This window comes from Peromyscus leucopus, chromosome 11, assembly GCF_004664715.2.
Source record: "Peromyscus leucopus breed LL Stock chromosome 11, UCI_PerLeu_2.1, whole genome shotgun sequence".
Taxonomy (NCBI): Eukaryota; Metazoa; Chordata; class Mammalia; order Rodentia; family Cricetidae; genus Peromyscus; species Peromyscus leucopus.
Genome location: NC_051072.1, coordinates 49,340,430 through 49,366,332, shown reverse-complemented (window position 1 = coordinate 49,366,332; position 25,903 = coordinate 49,340,430). Strand labels below are relative to the sequence as shown.

The following is a 25,903-nucleotide window of genomic DNA, read 5'->3' as shown; positions in this document are numbered from 1 at the left end:
TCAAAAAAAACAACCTTACACATAATTTGGGAATGTCTGTATATCTGTAAAAACTCAACGTCTCACCAAAGGTTCTGGGAAATGAGTAGAAGCTGCCAGCCCTCTCATCCTAGGATCCTACACCCTTACCCACAGCCTCCAGTCCCTTTAGGTCCCTATTCCAGCCCCTTATCCACTGGCTCTAGTTCAGCCCTTACACGTAGTAGACCTGCCATCTCTTTTGAGCCTCTGGTAATCAGGGAGGACCATCAGAACTCAACGGGTTTGTGTAGCAAGAACCCTCACTGAAAAGACAGAAGCGGCCACCGGTTTCTTCTTTCCATGTCCTTGTGGAAAATGAAGAATGGCAAGGGGATCCATGAAAAGAAACATGTCCCTTGGTCCAGATTTTGGTCTACTGGTTCTTTTAGCAGTGCCTGAGGGGGTCACCATGGTATGGTATCTGGCTTAGTGGGAGACGTGGCTGCCCTTGGCTTGAACATCTGCATGAATGGAAAAACACAAGTGTGGGTTTAGAGAGTTGAAACATTGGAATTCCCCCCCTTGAACTTGCTTCTGATTGAAGATCTAGAATATATGGACTGACAGAATGACTTCAGAACATGGAAATGCCCGTACGTTTCCTCTTCATGTCATTCTCCTCGACTCATGTACCTTAGCAGCTTGCCTTGTTCAGAGTGGATACTCATTCACATCGTGTCCAAGCTCAGCACTGGAGTCTATCCTCTTTCACGGTCTTTGAATATCCTAATCCGGTGCAGCCCAGACTCCAGCACAAGCGGTGGAAACTGGTTTTCTTCTGCACGAAACTGACAGATGAGACACACTAAAAAACGTCTTGGGTAAACACAGCCACAACTCAGATTGAAAACTGCCGCAGCATGTGTCCGCACTCTGCCTCCTCCTTCGAGTAGCTGTGTGACTTAAACAGGTCATTTCATCTCCAAGGGCCTTGGGACGCTCACTGTAAACAGAAGGGAGGAGAAGGGGGTCACACAAGGGACAGATGAGTTTTCGGGTTTCTTCCAGAACAAATCCACTCCCAGCCTCTACGGTCCTGCAGGTCTCTAGTTCTGTAGTTGACAATAAGCCCTCAGATCTCACTCTCCTTAGCCAGTGCTTTCCACATTAGCAGCCGAGTTTAGAAGAACTCCAAGGGTCAATATATAAACAAGTATTACTCTTTATAAGTTAGTATTGATCCGTAACCCAAACCCTAATTCAGAAAAGAAGGTTGCAAACTGAGCAAAGCAAAAACCACACAACAGTGTCTTTCTCGTTCAAGGGACCCTGCGAAGGATGCAGACGGCAATGAAGATGGTCAAAGATGAGGATGGACCCTTCAACGCTGCTGTGAAGAACATCCCCACCTTTCCCCACTGCCTACAGCCCGAGGCTTCCCGAGGGAAGGCTCCCCAAAGACACCCCTTCCCTGAAGCTCTCCGGGGCCCCTTTTCCCAGTTTCGGTATGAACCTCCTCCAGGAGACCTTGATGGATTCCCCGAGGTCTTCGAGGGAGGAGGGTCCCGGAAACGGAAGAGCATGCCCACAAAGATGCCTTACAACCACCCTGCGGAAGAAGCCACGATCGCGGAGGAGAGCAAGAGCCTCGGCCCCCCGAACCTGGCTCTGCTTTTCCCGCAGCCACAGCGCCCCAAGTGCGACTCTCAGATGATCGACCTGTGCAATGTGGGTTTGCAGTTCTACCGCACCCTGGAGCACTTGGGGGGCAAACCGGTCAAACAGGAGCCGGTGAAGCCCAGCGCCGTGTGGCCCCAGCCGACACCTCCTGCCTTCCTGCCGGCACCTTACCCCTACTACCCCAAAGTCCACCCGGGACTCATGTTCCCCTTCTTCGTGCCCTCATCCTCACCCTTCCCCTTCAGCAGGCACACCTTCCTGCCCAAGCAGCCCCCCGAGCCAGTGTTACCCCGGAAAGTGGAGCCCCAGGAAAGCGAGGAGACCAAGCAGAAGGTGGAGAGGGTGGACGTGAATGTCCAGATCGATGACAGCTACTATGTGGACGTGGGTGGGGCTCAGAAGCGCTGGCAGTGCCCCACCTGTGACAAGTCCTACACCTCCAAGTACAACCTGGTGACCCACATCCTGGGCCACAGTGGGATCAAGCCGCACGCGTGCACCCGCTGCGGGAAGCTCTTCAAGCAGCTCAGCCATTTGCACACCCACATGCTGACGCACCAGGGCACGCGGCCCCACAAATGCCAGGTGTGCCACAAGGCCTTCACCCAGACCAGCCACCTGAAGCGCCACATGATGCAGCACAGCGAGGTGAAGCCCCACAACTGCCGCGTGTGCAGTCGGGGCTTCGCCTACCCCAGCGAGCTCAAGGCCCACGAGGCCAAGCACGCCAGCGGGCGCGAGAACATCTGTGTGGAGTGCGGCCTCGACTTCCCCACCCTGGCGCAGCTGAAGAGGCATCTCACGACGCACCGCGGCCCCATCCAGTACAACTGCTCCGAGTGCGACAAGACCTTCCAGTACCCGAGCCAGCTGCAGAACCACATGATGAAACACAAGGACATCCGTCCCTACATCTGCTCCGAGTGCGGCATGGAGTTCGTGCAGCCCCATCATCTCAAGCAGCACTCGCTCACCCACAAGGTATGGGGGGGCACCAGTGGGGGGGCGGCAGTAGGAAAGGAACAAGAGCTGGGGGACCTGTGGGTGGGGAGGCCCGTGCCGCTCCCACCTAAAATGCTGAGAGGAGCGGTGTGACCCTGGCTAAGATACTCGCCTTACTTGAGTCCCCGGGGCCTTGCCCACTTCACACAGCAAACAGTGAGTGACATGATAGTCGGCCATCAATTAAGCCCTTTCCCAGAATAGCCCGAGAGTCTAAGGTGGGACTGGAAATTACCAGTGCAGACATTTGGAGAGGACAGTGAGGAAGGATGCAGGAAGCAGCTGGCTGCCGTGATATTTCTGCTTAGCCCCCAAGAAGCCCTGGAATTCTGCCTCTAGAAACTTCTTTTGGGGAGCTAGTGGGGGCGGGGGGAATGCATGCCATCGGATCTCAGATCAATTCCACGCCTGGGCTATTCCAATGAAAGCCACCCGGGAGAAGTCTCTGAGAGGTCCTTCCAGCTGAAGCAAGGGTTCCTGGCTTGTTGGCTGGCCCTGCTGTGAGACCTGCTTCCTTCAGGGGGCTATAAACTGGAGCCGAGTCTGGTCTAGTCACTCAGGGCTAGCTCTTCTCTGTCAGCTTGGGTTGGCTAGTCTGTGGTATCCTTGTGGGAAGCAGGAGGAAGCTTCCTTCTCTGCTTGGTTTTCGATTCTCTGGGCTCAGATCTTCATGGAGAAATACAGACCCAAGGCTCGAGTTTCTGCCCTATTTGTAACCAGTGCTCTGTAGTTCAAGCTGGAACAGGCAAGGCCACAGGGGCATCTTGAGGTCTCACCCCATCTGAGCTGACCTGGGTCTGCTTTGAGATGCCCAAAGGAGACTTTTGCCCCCCGTTGACTTCCAGTCTCACCCTTGTCCTTAGTGGTTTCCTTGGCAAGAAAGACCTCTAGGAAGCCGCTCTCTAAACCAACCTTTATTTCCGAAAGGTCACGAGAGGACTGCCCAGCTGAGGTAACGATGCCGCTTTGCTCTCCTGCGTTTCGTTTGTTAGGTTAGGACAAAACACAGTGCCTTCTGGCTCTGTAGCAGAGAGATGCTTCCTGACTGTCAAAGGGCACCTATAGACACCCTCTGAGGGGAGCTGCCTGCCGAGTGCAGGAACCTTCCGCAGAGGACCTGCGATTAGATTTGGCCACGAAGGCATCATTGGCTTAGCTCGGGGGTGCCTGTGTATGTGGAAAAGGAACCAAGGGTTATTGATTTTAGATCTTATGGATTCTGCGAGGCAATAGAAAATGAAGTTCAAATGGGAAAAACAACCTGTTATCTGGCATGTATTTCCTTCAAATCAATAAACAAAGTGTGTTTACAGTAGAGACACCAGCAAACAGCGAGAGGTAGTGATCACTGAATGCTTGCTTGGAGGTTCCCGACTCATTCATGCTGATTCTCAAGGATGCTGGGATCTGCTTCCAACTAAAAGTAAAGACACCAAAATATGATGAGGACTCTCGGGAACCCCAGCACCAGCACCCAAATCTTTATTTATTCATTTGCTTTTTTATTTTGTGCTTATGTGCATACGCACGCAAATGCCCACGTAGAGGCCAGAGGTCACCATCAGGTGTCTACTACGGCTCTCCACTTTATGTTTTTGAGGTAGGTTCTGTCACTGAACTGGAGCTCATCAACTGGTTAGAGTGTCTGACCAGCGAGCCTCTGGGCACCCTCCTTTCTCCGCCTCCTGGCGCTAGGATTACAGACATGCTTTACTATGCTCCGCTTTTTCTGTGAGCACCGTGAATGCTTGCACAGTGTGTACCACTCTGCCTGGTTTATGCAGAGCTGGGGCTCCATCCCAGGCTTCATACATATAAAGCAAGTACTTTACCAGCTGAGTTATGGTCCCACCTCCCCACCACTTCATCTTAAGACAAATCTTCACCAGGAAAAATCATGGAACTCATTTCAGGCTTCATAGTCAGTAAAGGGTTGGACAGAGACGTGAACCCACCCTTTAGTGCTTTGGGCTTACCAAAACTAACGAGTGCTAATCTCTTACCACACTCCAACTAAAGCAAGTGAGAATATAGCTAGAGTTAGCGCTAACTTGGAATGTCTCCTTCCTCAGGCCACTTACAGATACCAGACAGGATGAATTTTTAAGGTGTTAATTTGGTAACTTATTCTAATCCTCATTTTAGTGCCAAGATTCTTTGAGTCTTCCTTTTTAAAAGTCATTCTTGCCTGGAACAGCAGTGCACACTTGCAGTCCCAGCTACCCAGGAGACTGGAGCAGGAGGATTACTTGAACCCAGGGATTCAACACGAGCCTCAGCAACATAGTGAAACCCTGTAACAAAAAGTCACTAGGAAGCCTGCAGAGATGGCTCAGTTAAGAGCACTTGCTGCTCTTGCAGATGACCTGGGTATGCTTCCCGGCACCCACTTGGCAGTTCATGAGCATCTGTAACTCCAGTTCCAGGGGGCATTTGACTCCCTACTCTGACCTCCTCAGGTACTAGGCACGTAGGTGGTATACACACACACATACATACGTGCAAGCATTCATACACACAAAATGAATCTGACATTGTTTTGAAGTCGTTGTGGATGGACACCTTTTGTCCTGGGCTTTTCTGGGAAGTGAATGCTGTCCAGAAGGCTAGCATTCTATCTGGGGGTCCCTGGAAAGGCTCTGAATTGAGGGCATCAGCACTCCACATGGAAACACTGCTCTATAGACAGTGAGGGAAGCAGGCGGCCTTCTGTTCTGTTTTCCAGTTTAGAAGGTTGTCCCATGCCAAAAAATTCTCTAACAGGAGCAGCTGGACCGCACAGAGGAGGCTCCAGAGCTACGGCCCCCACCGGTCAGCATGGCCTGTGGGAACCCAGGGGACCAACCGGAGAGGGCGATTTTCTACTTGTAATTGATTGAAGCAAGGGTGAATGGTTCTTTGGGGATTTTCGAGTCCATTAGTGAAAACTGGTGTGACATTGGCTTCCTTCTGGGAAACGATAATATCAGTTTAGATTTTTTTCATCATCATGAAAGCCAGATTATAGACTCATTTCACATATCATTCTACCATGCTCTTTCCAAAATCATATTAATCCTTGCAAGCTGTTGCTGTAGAATTAACCCCATCAGCAGTGGAAACAGCAATGGCTTTCTTTTCTCCTAGTTTATGATGTTCAGAAAAAAAAGAAAAAAAAAAGGAGATTATATAATCAACACTTTCCAAGGAAATCACAACTCAACATGGCTTACGATGTGTCGTTTGGAACTTGACTTCCGCCTGGAAGTAACGACTTCAGTTTCTGGCGGATCTCTGGGTCAAAGGGGAGCAGCCTGTAACACTCGGGAAAGCCTGGCACAGGTTCCACGCTCACTCTTTTGAATCTTGCCTCCCCACAGGGTGTGAAAGAGCACAAATGTGGGATCTGTGGCCGTGAGTTCACCCTGCTGGCCAACATGAAGAGACACGTGCTGATCCACACCAACATCCGTGCCTATCAGTGTCACCTCTGCTACAAGAGCTTCGTGCAGAAGCAGACCCTCAAGGCGCACATGATTGTCCACTCTGATGTGAAGCCTTTCAAATGCAAGGTGGGAAGGAGGGAGGACTCTGGGGACTGTAAAAATGTCTGACAGGCACGACCCTGGGGAACCTTCTACTCCATTTCCTAAGTGGTACAACTGAGGCGCAGAGTAGGTCTGTGGCCAAGTCCAAGTTGTGCCCACCAAGTTGGCCCTGTTTCTGCCACACGTGCTCACAGCGGTTCTTACCTGGTCCCTGTTTCTGTGACTATGGCGTTAGTGCTTGGGTTGGGGGCAGGGGTAGGCAGACAGTCATGAGAAGTCTGAGTGTAGAAAGCTCATTATAGAATAGCTTAGAAGAGGAGGAAGATGATGGGGAGGCACTGCCGGTCTACAATGGAAAACCAGGCTGGCCCTGCTTCCATTATAAGCCAATGAGCAGTCACAAAAAGGAATCTGAAAATCTAACACATCCCCCATCCCTTCCTTACCTTCCCTCTCCCGTCTTGACACTTGAGCTAAACCTTACAATGTGAAAGCAGGCATCCCAAAGAGGATTCTGGTGTGCCGACTTCCTTCTCTCTGGATAGACCGCTAGTTCTTAAGAGAGTTGCAGCACGATCCATAATAGTTAAGACGTGGAACCAACCTACAGGCACATCCGAGGATGAGGTGAAGAGAAGGTGGTCCACATGCAAGATGAAAGGCTAGTCAGCCGGAAGAGGAGCAAAACCCTGGATCTGTGTCCAACACGAATGGAGGCCATATTGGAGGATGTGATGTTAAGTGCAATAAGCCAGGCACAGAGAGAAAAATGTTGCACGTCTTTGCTCATATGTAAGAGCTAAGTTGACCTCAGAAGTAGAGCTGAGAACAGCAGTTATCAGAGGCTGAGAAGGGGAGGAAGGAGAGGAAACAGACGTTAGGAGGGGTGCTGAAATGCAGTTAGGTAGGAGAAGTGGGGTCCAGAGTTCCACAGTACAGCAAGGTAACTAGTTATCAAGACTTCATTGAGCATTTCTCCAAAAGATTTTGAGCAACCCCAATATCAAGCCTGATGACCTTGATCTGCTCACCGCATGCTCTATACATGAATCTAAATATCATTCTATATCCAACATATATGTATAGTCATTATGTGCCAATTCAAAATATTCTGAAAAAGTAGAAAAGGATCCAAAGTGAGCCCTTCAAAGGACTCCAGAAATGCTTGTGTGGACTGAGGGGTAACTGAGAACTCCGCCGCTATGGTATTTTTCCTTTATTCCTAAGTACCACACGGCCCAGGGTCTAAGGACCTTTGTAGAACAGCTGTATCAGATTACTACCGTTCATTCTTATTTTCTCAGCTGAGAGGATGTGGTGAGCTAGAGATCTTACAAGACCGTGGCTTTCCAAGGCTGCCCTGCCCCAGGGCTGTTTCAAGAGGGTAGCTTAGGCGTAGGTGGTTGGAGGTCTGTATGGATGGGTGCCATCCCACTCAGGAAGAGAGAGCAGAGGATGGAGAAGAGGAAATACTGCATTCAGACAGCGGAGTGTGTCCGTGTGAACACTAAGTTTTCCTTTTCTGTTGCTGCGTGCTGTCTAGAGTGTGGGTGACTCACTTTGCAAACCCGGATCCCTGCCATTGGACCCCCTCCTTCCAGGGATGCTGCTTTCATCCCTCGGTAGTGTGGCCCCCACTTGAAGGAACCCCCTGCGAAGTTGACTTTTTTTTCCTGTGCTGGCAGCTTCTCCACGGGGTGAGGGGTCAGGAACCAGAGCTTCCCTGGGCCTTGTGGACATTGTCTAGAGAGGGGCCCTCTCCCCTGACTCCTTTTCCTGCCTCCCACTTCTGTTTCCCCTTCTTTTCTCCAAGCTTTCTGCTGTTTGAAAGTCCCGTTATGTCCCTCTTGAGTGTGTGAGCTCAAGGAGGAGAAAACAGTGTGCCGGATGGGGGGCATCACTTTCAAGGCTTCTTTGCAGGGGAGGAGTAATTTCCAGAGCAGATAAAGCATTAACTCAAACCCAGGGTCCTCCTGACGAAGATGCCCATGAGCACCTCCAAGTCACTGGGCTCCACAAGGACTTCTCTCTCACTTCAGACGCTCTTCCGCTTTCCTTCTCACCCCACTGACCTCCTGGGTGCTTCACCAGTGACAGTTACAGCGATGCCCTGCAGAGATTTACTGTCTCCCATAGTGGAAGTGCAGGCAGGCTCTCTTATGCTTGGATGGCAAGCATGACCTGCGTTCATTATCTTACCAACTGTTGGCTGGAGCACAATTGTTATTCTATAAAGGGAGCTACCTCTTAGTTTCTTCTCTAAAGAAATATACACCTGCTCAGTCCTAACTGTATCTCCTCTGATCCTCAGTAGAGATATTCCTCCCTGAGATGGAGGCATAGATTAGGACAGAGATATAAGTGGGGGGAGCCCCTGAGATGGAGGGGTAGATTAGGCCAGAGTTACAGTGTGCAGGGAGAGCCCCTGAGATGCAGAGGTAGGTCAGGGAGAAATTTTTGTCTGGGAGTAGGGGTAGCCCCTGAGATGGAAGGGTAGGCCAGTGCAAACATATAGTCTAGGGGGGAGCCCCTGAAGTGGTATTCAGGGCAGAACCAGTCTAAGCAGTGTGGGATCTGGGGACATTCATGGGACAGTTCTGCTTCCCTACCCTCAAAGGCCTGCAAGATCTCTTGGGCTTGATAGCACACAAGCATCTGGAAAATTCTCTGTGGAACCAGGGCACAGAAAGTGTGCAGGGTTGTGCACTCTGGGCCTAGTGCTGCAGTGAGCCATCCTCGGTGGATGTTTTTGGCCTCCGTTCACAGAAAACTACGCCCTTCTCCTCCTCAACGATGGGGCATCACACATGGCCCCAAGAGCATGGGATAGTCTGCCGTGTGGCTCAGAAACTCCATTTATCTCTCCCTTAAGGGCTGCTTAGGCTTTTGGTGTCTTGGGCTCTTTTATGTCAGCAGATGCCATATAAAGGTGAAATCCCAGCGTTGACAGGAGAGACAGTTTACACTGCACAGGAGAACAGGACCCGGACGGCTCTTCTATGGGCAGCTCTTCTGCATGGTGTTTGGGTTCTCTCAGAAGGCCAGAACACAGCTCTCCACCTAGGGAGTGTAGTCTGTTATTAGGCAGCGCAATTTGGAAGATAAAAGGCATTCTCATCAAACTTAGCTGGCCCTGCTCCAGTGCTTAGGCATTTCTGAAATAACAATCCACGTAGGTCACCTTGACCGAGCCCTTTCTTCCTGAAAGTTCCAGAAGCATGCTGCCTATTTTTTTCCCTCCTCACCCCCCCCCCCACTTCCTTGCAGTGGCATTCTTTGGGCTAGCCTTTGGTACCATCACTCTTCGTTATTTCAACAGGCTTTCCTGACACGTGTGGGCTACATGCCATACAGGTTCCCCCATGTGCATGATCTCTGCTCTGTGAAGCCCGAGGCCCCGGTTCACATCCCAGGGTGGTCTTGGGATGTCCTGTGGACTTTGCTTCCTGCACTTTGAGCTGGATGGAAATCTGGCCCTGGGTGAAGGCTGTAGGGGATTGGAAGGGCTAGACAAGAAATGGAGGCCACTTGTTCATTGCTATGCCTTTTATAACCGACTGAGACAATGTCTCAATGGCCACCTGCATAGCAATGATGGGATATATGTACATATATATATATATATATATATATATATATATATATATATATATATATATATATATATACAGTTACACCCAAGTTTGATAGTCATAACAGAGGGTAGTTATTCTCTCCCCATGATTGACGTGGCTGGGGAAAAAAGGCAAGGCTTGCTCACTTCAGCAGTGAGCTGGCTCTATTGCCTCTCCCCCAAAATTTGCAACAAGAAAGATGCTTTTGGTAATAGAGTCTAATTTCTTGGGATTTTTGCCATTGGAATGCACGCCTCAACATAAATCCCTCCTCCTGTTGCAGCGTGCAGTGGTTCTCACTGGAAACAGCTGTCCCCAGTGAGCAGAAGTGTTCACTGGCTGTAGAATTAAGCGTTAACAACAGGATGGAAAATTAGTGGGGAGAGAAGTTTTCCTTCCTTTCTCTCTCTCTCTCTCTCTCTCTCTCTCTCTCTCTCTCTCCCTCTTTCTCTCCCCCCCCTCTCTCACACACACACACATATATATATATGCATACCATATATTTACTTATGACTGCCTTTCTGGACTCTTGCTATTGGCTAGACTTCTAGCTCCTGGGAGCCAGCTGGAGGTAGTCCAGAGACCCAGCCTTAAGTAGACTTAAACTATGTTTCACAAATACACTTCCCAGATTCTGCGTAAGCACACAGGCCTTGATTTGGATACTCTCCGTGTAGTGGCCGCACTCCATAATAGCATAGAACCAGCTGCCGTCTTTGGAAAACCTGTCCAGGAAAAGCTTCCATCCAGAATTTCCGGGACAAATCCTCTTTTGAGATGGGTGAAGCCCAGAGCTGCCTAAGTTATGAATCACTGGGTCATCTACAGCCTTTTCTTCAGCAGAGGGCTGAGGGCTGGAGGCCTGTGAGTGCAGCAGAGGGGTGAAGTCGCCTTGAGAAGGAAGGGTCTCCTCTTCCTCCCCCAGACTGACTGTCCGCGGTTTGCAGGGACCCAGTGCCGGGGGGGGGGGGGTGGGGGGGGTGGGGGGGTGGGGGGGGGGTGGGGGGTGTCAGGGTTTCCAGGCTGGCATGGAGTGGGTTAAGGCAGTGACCAGATAGCAGCCTTTTGGCAGCAAAGCCCTCCTCCTAGGCAGAAGGAAGGATATAGCTGAACGAACTGCCTGCTTAACAATGCCTAGCATGTCCCCAGGGGCCCGCCTGCAAATAGATTTCATCTTGCTTTCTCTTGTGCTTTTCAAAGCTTCCTGTTTTCTCACGGTCCTTTTGGACAGTTTACAGTCTCTCTCTCCCTCCCTCCCTCCCTCCCTCTCCCTTTGAGGAAAGGAACACCCTTCTTATTAAAGAGAGGAGAGGGAGAAGAATGTAAAGGGGAGGGCAGTTGAGCCGAGGCCATTCTCTGGGGCTGGCTGGAGCTCGCTCTTTGACCTTTCCTCTCCGGATAGGAAAGAAAGCTTCCCCGGGGCATCTTGGCTCTGAAGTTCACCTCAGGCAGTGGTAGCCAGGTCCAGCGCTGCTTGGCCTTCTGGGCCTCTGCACTCAGCCAAATGCCTGCTACTTACTGCCTTTGCTCCATCTCTGCCCACAGCTGACCTCTGTGGCGGCGGCTGCCGCGGGGGCTCATGGGAAGCAAGTACCTCCAGGCCCTGTACCTCGGGGGGTGGCAGATGGGAAGGGTACCAGGAGGCCAGATCAAGGAGGCTGAAGCAAAGAGGACGGTGGCGTGTGGCAGCTGTTCCAAGGGCATCCTGGACATCAGAGAGCCATCTGGTGGGCGCCCCCAAAGACTGTGGTCTATAGTGAATCGCCGCTTTCCACCCATGATTCCTGGGCTGGGCTTCCAGTCAGTTCCAGGTCACCTGGCAGGGATTTAGCCAGAAGATGCCCCCTGTCAGTTCTTTTGATGTTTGGAAAGGACAGCACTTTTACTGGGGTACTGTGGCTCACATCTGGAAAGATGTAAACGGAGTCTCCAGCTCTCCCTCAAGCGCCTGCACCAAGGTCTCTCTTACTTTGATGCAGACCTTGTGAGATCATTCATCCAGTCCTGGCTTGGGACTGCGCTGGGATTTTCAACTCTGAATTAAGGGAAACCTTCACTTCAGCTCCTGATTTTTCCCAGGGAAGAAATGAGTTTTGCTGTTTCCTCTGCACTCTTCCCCTTTCCAGTCTAAGTCCCCTTCCCGGCTGCAAGGACTCTTGCTTAGAGCTGACATCCCAGGACTCTCTCAGTAGCAGACCCCAAGCTCTTTCTGTAACCTCTCTTTGCCAGAGGGATGTCTCTGTGTGCCGCAGACATAAAAAACAACAACACAAAAACACAAACACAAAACCTCTCTACACGGGGGCATTGTCATGTGAGGACACTCCTCCAGGAACAGTGGAGGAGCAACTGATCTGGATGAGGACCACGGGGCTCCGTGGAGGTCAGAGGTGGAGGGAGAAGCTGACTGCGAAGCTCCGACTGAGATGAGAACAGAGGCCAGGGGCTCCAGGTCCTTTGTAACCTGACTCCATCCTTCGGCCACTGAGTGTTTACAAACTGGTGTGTGTGTAGGCTAGTGGGGAGATGAGAACCAGGAATGACTGTATTTTAAGATTGTGTATGGGGTGATGATATTTCCTGACTTGTTTATATATTCTCCCAACTTAATGCTTAACTACTTGTTAAGGGTGTTGTGTATGTAGCCCTGTGCCTGATACTGAGGTTGGTTACAAAGAAAATTGAAGTGACCCTTGAGTTGAAAACTGACTGGGACACTTTGGGACTTTCAGAGTTGACTTGCCTCCACTGATCTCCATTGTGACACCCAATAGGCTACCATCAGTCATGCAGGGTAACTCTATTATATAAAAACTAAGCTTGCCAACATGACAGAAACCAGTCTCCTTTACCAATCAGACATAATAGAGCTGACCTGTCATGCTCCACAGTGGACTTCCCTTCAGACCATTGGGATTACTTTAGAGGACAATATGATGTTTTTTGGTTTTGATGTGGTGTTTTGTTTTGTTTTGTTTTGTTTTGAAACAGGGTCTCTCTACGTAGTCCTGGCTGTCATGGAGCTAGCTCATTATGTAGACCAGGCTTAGCTTTGAACTCACAGAGATCTGACAATATAATTTCAAAGTCCAATATAAATTTAAATATAATTATGATGTCCCCATATACCACTAAACTGTCCCAAGAAGTTTTATATTGAATGAATCGAGCCAGAAAATCTGTAGTGTAGAACCATTGACTAGGCTTTCAGAAAGGATCAAAAAAAGGTAGCTTGTCTGTCCTAGTTAGGGTTACTACTGCTGTGACGAAACCACCATGGCCAAAAGCAAGTTGGAGGGGAAGGGTTTTATTTTTCAGTTTACACGTCTAGATAACAGTCCATCACTGAGGCAAGTCAGGGCAGGAACCTGGATGCAGGAGCTGATGCAGAGGCCTTGGAAGAGTGCTGTTTACTGACTTGCTCCCCCTGGCTTGCACAGCCTGCTTTCTTATAGACCCCAGAACCACCACCCACAATGTGTTGGACCCTCCCCCATCAATCACTAATTAAGAAATTGCCCGGCAGCCAGATATTATGGCAGAACTTTTTCAATTGAGGTTCCCTCCATTCAGATAACTCTAACTTGTGCCAAGTTGACATAAATCTGTCCAGCACAGTTGTCTGAAGCTGGAGAAGAAGCTACAAGGCACCCAAAGGTGGCCATTATGACAAACACACACCTCTGAGTGTAGACTTGTGGTGAGGGAAATTGATAAGTGGAATCTTTGAAGGTTGGCAGGTGGGACCTTGGGGTAGATAACTTGCAGGACATGACCCCATGTTCCAGGTATGATGGATATGACAGCCATAAGCAGTTAACCCTCAATACAGCAGCAGTAGGCCCCTCACCTGTGGTACAAAGTAGACTGAAGTGTCTACAAAAATATTCACGAAGATGCCTGGTACTCGTGCCAAGGCAACAGTAAAGGGCATCCTTCAAGAAAGAGCTAAACTATTCTTGCGTGCGTGCGTGCGTGCGTGTGTGCGTGCGTGCGTGCGTGCGTGCGTGTGTGTGTGTGTGTGTGTGTGTGTGTGTGTCTGTGTGTCTGTGTGTGTGTCTGTGTTTAGTGATGTTAATGTGGAAGCCATAGGTCAACCTCAAATGTCATTTCCCAGAAGTCATCAGCCCCCCCCTCCTGTCTTGGACCAAAGGACAACTAGTCAGCCTAGGCTGACTGTCCAGTGAGCCCCAGGGACCTGCCCATCTCCTCCTCCTCAGCACTAGGGATGCAAAGGCACATCACCACACTCAGCTGCTGACACAGACCTGGGAGTCCCACTGGAGTCCTCATGCTTGGACAGCAAACGGTTTACCAGCTAAGCGGTTGCCCCGGATCCATCTCTCTAATGACGTGTTTTCAGGCCAGTCCAGACTCTAACACCTGAGCATCGAGATAATGGCTGGAAGAAGAATGTCTTGCACCACAGAAGCCAGTGCTAAAAGGCCTTCATCTTTCCCTTTCAATGATGTCTGTCTGCTTTAGAGCAGAGCATCCGACCCATCTATGTCTGGACTTGCCCAGGGATTGAACTGATCTTCCGGCCTTCTGCGTCTCTCTCCCACCCGGGGCTTTTTCTTCTCTAAGTTCTTCTATTGCAACAGGTCCCACCTTCTAGCTGAGACCCTGTCATGTGTCATGTACAAACAAGGCAAGTTGCGATCCAAAGGCAGGCAGAGCCTTCACAGACTCAGCCTGCTGGATAAGAAACAAGTATTTCAGTATTGACTAAGTCCTGGTCCCAGCAATTGTACCAGCGACACACCCCCAAACACTCAAGAATCACCCCCACAGAACACAAGAGGTGTGTTTCTTCTCCTTAAAATGTAACGTGGGTCTTTAGATCTGAAGTTTTATTCCATAGCTATAATAGAGAAGTGGGTAAACTAGGCTAACAGTTATAACTTAACAAAACAACTTTAGACACGTGCAAAATTGAGCACAACTCAGTGTCTTCATGAATAGTGTCTAGTGGAAATAAAGAAAGTATCGGTCTCTCACATGGCTTCTCTAGTGGGAGTTGGAATTGGATCTGTTTTCTCATCCTTTCCTCCCCTTGGGGTGTCATTTTTATGTCGTTGCCCCCCACTCTATCCTGGGGTTCAAACCTAGGGCTTACACTTGCTATGTGAGCACTGTACCCCTGAGCTGTATACCCAGGCTTCAGGGGGCACCGTCTTCTAATGTGTGTGGTGTACAGTTACTCTGAGCTTAGAAGTCTGCCTAGGATACCAAAGTCAGTCCCAGGCTGGCTCCTCTTACACCCAACATTCTTTTGCCTGGCCTCCCAAGGTCAATCTTGTCAGCTCTGCCCGCCTGTTCTTCCAAGGTTAGCTCCACGGCCCTTCCCTAAGGAAAATAATGTCTTTGGTAATAGAAAATCAGTCTAGGATCTTCAACATTAGCCTTGAAGATCTCTCTCAAAGAGAGGAGAACGCTTACGTAAGCCCCAGGGGATGCCATACCTCACATCCCCACCCACCCCCAACCCCCGTGGTGTCTCTCAGCACATATCGCTGTCAGCACTCCACTGTCTTGTTAATTAACACGCTGGTTTACACACCAACACAGCATCCTTCTTTGTCTTCCTCATAACACAACCACGGAAGGGCTGGAGCTCCCAAACATTGCTCTCCTGAGGCCGAGGGACACAAAGCGTCCCAGAGTCACTGTTGTGCACTTTCCTCTGTAGAGAAGTGTCAGGTCCACTCTTGAGATTCATCACGTTTACACCCATGGGTGGCTCACAACTGCTTGGTCACGTGCAGGCATACAGATGCACATTGGCACACATACACAGACTTAGACATACACACAGGCACATACATTTTTTTTAATATTTGCTTTTTTTTAATATCTCACACAAAATTCTCACTTCTTTGGATCCCTCCCTACCTAGAGAAAAGACATCTCCTTTCTTAGATTTCTGTTCCTTTTCTTTCGACACATAGTGAGTTCGAGGTCGGCCTGGACTACATGAGACCCCCACCGCAAAACAAAACAAGCTTTAATTTAGAAGTTTTGAGATCTGGTCCTTACGTTTAGAGATACTGGACACCTAGCGTCTCACAAATCCAGTCCACCCGCTCCACTTCTGAGCCCAGGTAGCCCCTGGCCCCTCCCTGACTGCCAGGGGGACCTTGCCTTTGGAAGTAGTTAGAGCACCAAGCAGGTGTGGCCACTGCTCTCTAGTCGTCGTCATCGTCGTCATCCCCAACTAGAACACAGGTTCTCCCCGGTAAGATCATTGTGTCCTGGTCTCTGTCCCCAACAGCTGTGCGGGAAGGAGTTCAACCGGATGCACAACCTGATGGGTCACATGCACCTGCACTCGGACAGCAAACCCTTCAAGTGCCTCTACTGCCCGAGTAAGTTCACGCTGAAGGGGAACCTGACCCGCCACATGAAGGTCAAGCACGGAGTGATGGAGAGAGGCCTTCATGCTCAAGGTACTCCTTCCTCTACCCTGGTCAGAAGCCCTGCCCACCAAGCCCAGGGCGTGACACATATAAGAGGGATGTGCTTTTATGAGTGCGCAATTTTTGTGGGGTGGCACGTGATTCTTTAGGCGCCCAAGAGCACTCGGGGATGTATTTTTAATGAGTTCTAGAGCAGCGGAGAGCGAGCAGCCGGCAATGTTGGCACAGAGAGAGGTAGTAGGGCTTCTTGGTCTACTGTTTGTTACTTGGTTGGTGGTATCGCTTGTCTCCAGGAAGTCTGACAGTGGAGTCAACGTAAGATGACTCGTCTTAAGAGCCTTTAGCTGTACTGGCGCTTCGCTCAAGTACTAAGCGAGGCAGCTGTTAATAGATTAACCAAGACTAGTGGGAGGTTTATTGCTGATCAGCGCATAATTTTGTGCTGACGAGGCTGGGAATACGATCGAACCAACGGGGGCTTCTTTGGCGAAGGTAGGTTGGGCTTGTGTGCGATCGGAGGTGAGGTATGGAACACTAGATGCCAGAGCTCATGAGGACTGGCTTAAGCCTACAGAACGTTTTTTTCAACTCTCTAGCCTGATTATCATCTCTTCTTTGGTGGAATACGGGGACGGATCTTCAATGGGCTAATGGGAATATTGTTTTGCATAGTATCCTACATGTATCTCTCGAGAAATTAAATCTATACTAAATTGTAACCAACAAAAGCGAGTCATTCTGCATACCCCTAGCTATCCAGCCGAATGCTGTGGCTCTTTTTGTTCAGGGTGGGCATGTAGTTGTGGCCCTCCTGTTACCCAACGCAGGCAAGTTTTGCTAGTCCCTTTACCCAGACTCCTACGCGAGCCGGCGGTTTAGTGTCGTGCTGCCATGCCGCAGGCGGTCGTTGTAGTTGAAAACCCTGGAACAAAGAAAAAGCTACTTTGCCTAGTGACTCTTATCTTCCTCGGTGGGCAGGCCGGGCCCGGGCATTGATCAAGGATAGAAGAATCTTTGATTTGTTCTCGGGGGTTCCTTATGAGGTGGCAGGCAAGAGCCTGCCTTAGCTGCTCGACCGTAAGAATCTTAAGGACCGCAGTTCCTCATATACTACAGAGCGACATAAAGTCGACCCTCATAGACTTAGGATATCGACCCAAGCATATTGATCGCGACGCCGAAGTATAGCGTGTCAGGTCACAACGGTTGCGCTCCCGAGCCACTAGTATAAGTTGCAGTAGGATCCTGTTAGGTTGGAGCCGACAAGGGAAGATAGGAGAGGATGGACGTACCGCACGCAGAGCGTTTTACATTTAAAAAATTTGGTACAGCCCGAAGGCGAGCGATGGAAGAGACTGGTTGGCAGTAATACTTTGATTCAATTTCCAACTGACCCAACTACGAGGGGAAGCACATTGTTAGAGGAACCCGCGATGTACTATTTCTTTTATTTCCCACTGCGACACTATTCATGAACGACACTGGGCAGTTGGTGCATCGAAATTTGTACATCGTGTTAGAAGTTGTAGTTGTTAAAGCTTATAACGTGTGTATCCTAAGGCTAGTTACCCGAATTTCTCCTATTTAAGGCCTTTACTAGGCAATAAAATTTCCGAAATTCTAAGACCTCACTGTACTTTCTTAGTATAGGAGAGCAAGAGACAACAACTCGTAGTGTTCTGCTCGACTGGCGTCTGAATTTTCTTGTTGTTTGGGGAGAGTGAGTCGCTCGTTAGAGAGCTATTTCGCTAGGGACCCGATGAGAGTCAATTCTGAGTGAAACTACTTGGTCTTATCCTCAGCAGGTGCTGGTAGTGATGAGGGTTGTCTGAACGTGGCTCTCTATAGGAATGCCTGAGAACTAAATAGTCGCATCTGTGCTTGCTTTTGATGATCAATTGACACATTGCACATGGGAGTCGTCAGCTAGTAAGGTGACGACGTGTTAGGCTAGCACTATAGAAGACGTTATGAGATTAGAAAATACGACCGCACGGCTGTTGGGGAGAGAGAATCGCAGAGAGGCCCGAAGACCGGAGGGTTCGATATTACCACGATTCCCTTGGGCAATGTCTAGGTCATTTACATAAGATGATGAGGTACGGTGGATGGCTGCGCGGTTGCTACACAAAAGCATGTACAGACATCCGATTCGAACGGTGGGATAGGTGCATTGATAAGGGACGTCTAAGCACGTGCTTCTGCTCGATGCAGACATCAGGTGCACATTATCTCCAGCCATTATATACTCGATAGGCATCAGAAGGCTCCAGTTATGAGAGTTCTGGGAGGAGCTGATATAACTCGATAACATTACAGAAGGCACGCCATGGCCATGCCGGGTGTGGCAGTGGGTGACCGACGCCCTGTAGCTGGCCTGGTTAAAAGGAGACCCAGGTACTGTTTTGTGGCTGTTGTCCATTGGCACATGACAATAGGCTGGGATCGTGCTCCTAGTGCATTAGGATTTGCACACAGAGTAGCTTGGTGTTCAGGCAGCGAAAAGTGAGGTGGGTGTTGGTGGTTTGTATTTGTCTCTGGTTGTCAGTCTTCTCCTGTGCTTGAGGTTTGTTAAGGGATGGATTGTATGTGTGGCATAGGTTAAATTTGAGGCTAGACATCTGGCCTTTACCGACGTTTCGCAAGTCTTACTGTTTCACTCGTGAGATTAATGTCTCTGTGGGCTGTCCATAGAGCACGAAGCGGTGCGCGGAGCTAAGAGTGACTTTCTTGAGAAATGGAATGCGAATTTATGGTTTTGTACCTAATAGATGGACGTCCTGCTTAATTCACATTAGGCGTGTGGAGAACACAGACACAAGAACAGCATGCACAAGAAGGCCACGCAGTGCAATCTCTACTGAGACACAACTGACAGTAAGCGAGAGTCACATCTAGCAATTTGCTGCACCACACCACTTGAGAATCTCACGATCTTACAGCTGGACAACCGTACGTGGCTCTGTCACTCTGGAGGACAGCGGCACGAGCACTCAACGTGCTGTACTGCACTGCCAGAGGATTGCGGTTGAGCAAGTCACGACATTTAGAGCTGGAGTTATTGTGCTCTCTTAAACTCTAAGGAATTTGTTCCTGGTTGGCTACATGTTGGTCGTATAGTAGGCTACGGTAGAATAATATTCTCAGTGTCTTGTTCGGATTTATTTGTGAGAGTGCTCATAACAGTAAACCACTCAGATTCCTACTGTATAGAGTTTAATGAGGCCTACCCATGGCTGAGCGTGAGCTTGCTGACTGCAGCTTGCTGTATTGAGGGCTTTAATGCTTGTAGTGGGCTGTCAAATAGACCACGCTAGCCATCACATCATTGTTACCCTCTAGGGACAATAGGCCCGCGTTAACCATGCTGGTTACCTTGCAACTCAGCTCCTACTCCTCCTCGGCAAAGTGCTGTGAGCCACCGGCCCAGACACTCACACCAGCCTGTGCACAACGTCGCACAACCTTCCGTGTCCTCTCATCACCCCGTGCTCACTCTAGCCCTGTTGCACTTAATATATCTATCGTCTGCCCTGTTCATTGCCGGATCAAGTCCTCACAGGATGGGGCTTGAACTCGACGATGAAATGAGACTCACCAGGCTGTGTCTAAGTGCTGATCCACGTTATAGCTCGCGCCTCTTTGTCTAGCGTTTTATATGGTGGTGCCTCAGTAGTCCAGTTGTATCCTGCTGCCTCGCTCGCCAGCACTGTCTAATAGGAGAGACATATACTGTGAACGCTGCCGACAGGATATACCTCTGATGTTTCGATGCATTAGTGCGAGCAGAAGCATATCAGAGTTAGGTAGTCGGTGAATGGTATGGGAACCGTCAACTCTCGACAATCGAAGAAGGTGTCTGCACGTGCGGACCATGACACGTTCTGGCTGTTCCGTGTTTGTCTCAATTTTCTCTTAAGATTAGAATGGCATTAGTATGCTTGGGGATGGGTGTTCTCAACACATTTCTTCATTGGACTTGTAAAGTATAAATGCTCTCCTTCGCTGGTGGTAATATAAGATTAGAAATACTTCACAGAAGTGAGGAGAAGATGTTGCGGCAATCGGCTTCAGGGTTCATCAGTTTTGAGATCTGAGCGGACATCTACCAGACAGTGTTCTTGATAATTGAACCAGTTAGAAGAGGATCATCATAAATGCGGTGGAGGTGAAGAGAGAAAGCAGAGGGACGTTAACTGACTAAGTACTGTTGGGACACATATATAGTACATATAATAGGCAATAGCCGAGGGCCCCCCCCTTTGTGGCAAATGTAGTAACATTATGGAACACACCACATTTTAATTAAAATACATTAGCAGAATACATGTAGATGGCTTGTTCAGTAGCCATCTATTATACACCTGCGAACATTACTTCATCTGTCATAGAGTCCTGACCATTGCTATGTGTTTAATTCAAATTGTTTATAATCATTTTTTTTTTTTTTTCCATTTCACTCATTCCTTTCGAGTATCATATTGCGAGCAAAAAAGAAAAGTTCAGGCTCACGCTACCCTGCCTGATTGGCCCTCATGTTGGCTAGTTGAATTGCCTGTCTTGTTCTTGATCTTTTTAAATATGTTTACCCAATTCTGCAGTGAGATTGACATTAGCTAAGTCCTGGTGAGGATACGTTGCATCAGAGGATCTGCCGCTTCTCAACAGGGTTCTGCAAACGCGTTCTACAAGCTTCCCATTGTGCCTCTGATGGTAATCCGACTTCATCCACCTCCGCGCTGTTTTTGGATAATGCGGCACAACCATCGATGATTAAAAGGTGTCTGTTGGGCATCTGCCTTTCCTCAGGCATGTAAATTCTGCTCTGCTCCATGCAGGTCTGGGCAGAGTGACGGTTGTCCTGGTCGAGTCTCTCTACACTGTCTGCAGGACCTGGAGCGGTACGGATGCATTGCCCCTCTCCTCAAAACGCGCTACGTGCAAAGGTGGCGTTTCGCAGTCCGACGTGGCGCAGCTCACAGATGTGCCTCTGCCATCCAGGAGGAGGAGGAAGGTACCGATGATGTTGAAGGGTGATGGATCAATCTGCTATGCCGAGGTGGCAATTCCCTAAGCAGCTCTTCAGCTGGCCCGGGAGCCGGCGCAGTGTCTCTGTTGCGCCCAGAGGATCTGTCCACAAGCAGGTAGCACATCACCCTCTTCTGGGCCCTGGGGAAAAGTTATGCAGGGATTAGGATGTTCCGAGAGGAGTATGCAGTGAGGGTGAGTCGATGGAGTATCACTTGAGGGCAGGGTTACATTAGCCGTGTCTACCATATAGAGAGACGAGCATCTGCGCCAGCGTCTGTTGCAATAGCTCGACGGCAGAGGCGCCTCGTTTTCCGATTAACTAGTAGGATTCCAAGCACGGAGTATGGAGTTATAAGAGACTTACTGGAGACGGGAAATTGGATAAACGCCGTCTTACTGAGTAATCATAGTTGAGCGAGCATTTACTTAATCATTGAGAAATGAATTAGGACAGTTCAAAAATTATATGTTTCTCACGAAACTCCGTTCTACATGGTGCAAATTGGCCGATCTGCGGAGGGATAAGGCGTCACCTGGTGTGCATGACCATGTATGCTCTATTACATAAATGGGCTCTATGACTGGAGACGTGCGGGGGTATACCACAAAGTGCTTTCGTCGGAGTTGTTCTGTTACTCTTTGTGGGACATAGGATATATAGTATACAGGTGCCGGGTTGCCTTCATGCTGTATGTAACTTCTTAACGACACATCAACTTCCACACTTGCTTGAACTCATGTGCTGGTGGTCATCACTAAACCCTACTTGCAGTCATGAACTTTACTAGGTGCTTGGTAGCACACTGTTATACTCTTAAGAAGGTCATAGAGGTAAAATGGTCCAGTTCTCTTCTAAGCTTTGCAAAAGCTGTGGGTGTCATGTTACCTGATTAGTGACTACTAGTTACATTTATGAAGGTTACAATATCATAGATGAAAATATTAGCAGTTGTATATAATAATAGCTTCTATTAAATGATAGAAACATGGGAACACTGATTTCCTGGGGCAAAAAAGAAATGTCTCTTTGTTTGTGGCCAAGGTTCGGCTGTTTTCTTTATGTCTCACACTACAATCATGATGGGGGTCAGACCTTAGTGCGTTTTATTCAGGGGATGGTAAATCTGTTTTGAACCTAAAAGAAGCGAGAATCTAAAATCGCTTCAAGATGGCTCAGGTTGGATACTCCTGTTTCTGCCTTCAGCATTACCTGTTCAGAATGGGAGATTTTGAGCCAATCCACTCTGGGATATCTTTCATGGAACATGCTTGGAAGTCCCACTACTGCAGACAAGATTCCGTCCAAGAAAAGGCTTCCTCGAGAAACGTTGCCACCCTTAGTTCCTGCGAACCTATCACGCTACAATAGCGCAACTGAAAGGGAGGGGGGGTTGCCAGCAATGAACATCAATTGAGCTGCGGGCTATGAAACTGGAGGGTTCAGCGAATTTCCCGTAACAACAAAGCCCATGCTCATATATTAGGGATAAAGAGGCAAGATGATCAATTCGACTCAATCGCTATAAAAGCAGACGCTGAAGACTAATGCTTCTCAGAAGCCTAGGCATACAAATTTAGTTCTTTTTGTAACGTAAGAATCAGAGTATTCCAAGTCACAGAGCTACCATACAAACTTAATAGACAAACTACTCAACTAGAGTTTGATAGTTTTACAGTCAGTAAGTCATGGTAACTCATAACTGTTTTTTTTTACCTGTGCCCAAGGCCCACAATGGGAGACTGAGGGGCGAGGAGGATTGCTGTACATGATATATATTTGAAGATCATAGTCACGGAGAACCTATGGCATCACCCCATAGACACAATCTAAATATACAGTCAATGTCCATAGGATTTCATCTTCCCACTAGGCTCTGATCACACACCCAAGGTTTTGTTTACATTTATCTCAGACAGATAGAAGAAAGAAAGAAATGACAAGGAAAGTAGAGACAAGAAAGAAAGAAAGAGAGAAGGAAGGAAGGAAGAGTAGAGAAGAAGTCAGGTATAGAGCAGAAGGAGATGCTGGAGTCAGGCGCCTAAGGACAGCGTGTAAACGTGAATTTCTCGATATACGTACAGTCACCGGAAAGCGCATATCGAGACACAGAGAAAGTAGAGAGAGAGCAAAGAAAGAGCACAAGATAAGAGTCAAGTGCGCACAGGAAGGCAAGTGAAGCGACAGGAATGCGAATATGAGAAGGAACGGCAAGATCCAAGCGGGGAGCGCCCGGATGGGTGCAGCTGCATGCCAGAAAACTAGGAATAAGATTAGCTCGTTGCATCTCCAAGTTCCTCTATGCTGTGTGAACACATCTGGAGTGTGGGCCCCAGCGACTGAGAGTTCCCAAATCGACCGTCTGAGGTGCCATGCTCTGTGCAATAATGACAAGTCACACTGTGTGATCTAATGGCCCCCGTGTTAGAGAGTGTTTTTAGTGCATGTTAGGCCCTTAGCTCGAGTTCTGTTGTCCTCTGGGACTCTCGCGCCTTTCGAATATGTCTCATGAGTTCGTGATTTCCCGATCTTCTAGATTATCGCACTACTGGCAGACACCTGAGGCAGACACGTGCAACAGCCACACTAGCGAGTGCCTGCCAAGTCGTGCAACATGACGTTTAGGTTTCACTGAATAGGATCGTGTTGCAGGCGCTCTGTCTACTGCATGCCACGACGTCAGCGCTGGAGATGGTACGAGCTCATAACGCAAGATCCTTGGCCAGCCGGGAAGGGGACTGACCTGGAAAGGGAAGAGTGCAGAGGTAAACAGCAAAAACTCATTTCTTCCCTGGGAAAATCAGGAGCTGAAGTGAAGGTTTACCTAATTCAGAGTTGGGAAATCCCAGGCTAGCAGTCGCCGCAAGGGCCAGGAAACTGGTGAATGAATTGTCATCTTTTCCGACTAAGGGTCTCGCATACAAAGTAAAGAGAGACCTTGGGTGCAGGCGCTTGGGGAGGGATAGCTGGAGGACTCCGTTTACATCTTCCGAGATGATGAGTCCAGCAGCATTCCCTACAAGCTTGGAAAAGTGCTGTCGTTCATCCAAACATCAAAAGAGCATGACAGGGGGCCAATCGTTCTGGCTTTAGAGACTACCTGCAGGTGAGCCTGGAACTCAGCACACTTATATGCCCAGACCCAGGAAGGACATATGGCGTGGAAAAGCGGCGGATGTCAACTAACGTTGAGTACTCACAGATCTGTGGGGGCAGCGCCACCAGAAATTGGGCTCTCTGTCTCCGTCCATGGATTGCCCCTTCTTGAACGCGTTGAGCTGTGATTGTCGGACTCGGTCTCGGTGCAACTCCGTGCATGTCATCTCTCTCTCTCTCTCTCTCTCTCTCTCTCTCTCTCTCTCTCTCTCTGTGTGTGTGTGTGTGTGTGTATGTTACAAAACAATGCCTGTGATGATTGTAGCCACCAGTGTGTTGAAAGATGCATGATGATGCTTATTCCTGCCTGGGTGCTTGGACTGTTCTTGCAGTGAACTGTGAGCATTATGATGGATATGGTGGGCCTTCTTAGACCCCGCAGTACTAGCAGGGGGTTGAGTTCATGTCACTGACTCATGATAGGTACCAGACCCTGTTTGGGTAAAGCCTGCCTCTTGGTTGAGTGTCAGCGTTCTTGGTAAAGCCAGCTTCTGGGGACTCTCTTGCTTCCTCTCCTCCCAGAGTGCCCAGCACACTCCTTGAGAAGATCCAGTCTAGCTCCAACTGCATGCAGCTTTCCCCGTCAGCCAAGCTGCTTCTCCGTGACCCTCACCTTTTCACCTATGTGCTTTGACAACCTCTCACCCATTTCTCCTGCCAACATCCTAAAATTCCTTCCTCTGTCACGACTGCCACTGTGAAGCACAAAAGCTTTATGCGTTTCCTACTGCCACCTGAGCACATCCCTAGGTCCCAACATCTGCAAAAGGATGGATGGCGGGGAGAATGCCCTGGCTTTCACAAGCAGAGCTCTGGACACAGAATTGTTGCAGGTCTTCAGATGGGCATGATTCTTTCCGTTCACTATGAATGAAGCTTTTTGGTGTCTTTGATAACGGTGCCAAGAAAGCTTCATTCAGAAACCAAGAGTTGAGGACCTACTATGTGCTGTGCCTTACCACCATTCCACATACTTCCAGGTGCTTCTGGGTATGTCCTGTTGGAATAGAAGGAACCAGGAGAATCTAGAGGAGCAGAATCTAGTCCATCACAAACAAGTCCCGTGGGACTGTTTGAGGAACCAGTGATGTCAGAGAGAGAATGGTCTAGAATGGTGGTTTACAAGCATGTTTTGAAAAGTGGGAAGTCTTATCATAGGGTCCTCCAGAGCTGCTAAGGAAGGAGATAGCCAGCCCGTAAGACCATTTCCCTCCAGCAGGCTTCCTCTGTGTGGTGTTAGCATCCTAAGTAAGATTTCATGGAGGGAGAAGAAAGACCCCAGGAAAGTAATCACAATGTAATATGGCCTATGCTGACCCTGGCTCTACATTCTACTTCCAGGTGTAAAAGACTTAGTAGGCTTTAACCAACCCAGCACTGACCGAAAGTGAAGCTAGCCCCAGGTCTGGAAGAGGCAGTAGCCCTCCTTTATACCTGTGAGCCCAAGGTAGCCACTGGCAGTGGTCCCTTGCTTCTCAAAGGCATCCCAGTATGTCTGGTCAGTTTCCTGACTTG

General features: G+C 49.1%; 1 protein-coding gene across 1 annotated transcript in view; it reads left to right on the top strand.

Moving 5' to 3' along the window:
- Znf366 (zinc finger protein 366) overlaps positions 1-25,022 on the top strand; it is a 65,902-nt gene extending 40,880 nt beyond the window's left edge. The window contains exons 2-7 of the mRNA XM_037209548.1: positions 1,286-2,622; positions 6,003-6,194; positions 16,059-16,233; positions 21,042-21,217; positions 24,199-24,338; positions 24,911-25,022. Of these exons, the coding sequence (XP_037065443.1) occupies positions 1,300-2,622; positions 6,003-6,194; positions 16,059-16,233; positions 21,042-21,217; positions 24,199-24,338; positions 24,911-25,022 (2,118 nt within the window). The 5' untranslated portion in view covers positions 1,286-1,299. The remainder of the gene's footprint in view (positions 1-1,285; positions 2,623-6,002; positions 6,195-16,058; positions 16,234-21,041; positions 21,218-24,198; positions 24,339-24,910) is intronic.
- Positions 25,023-25,903: the final 881 nt, after the last annotated feature.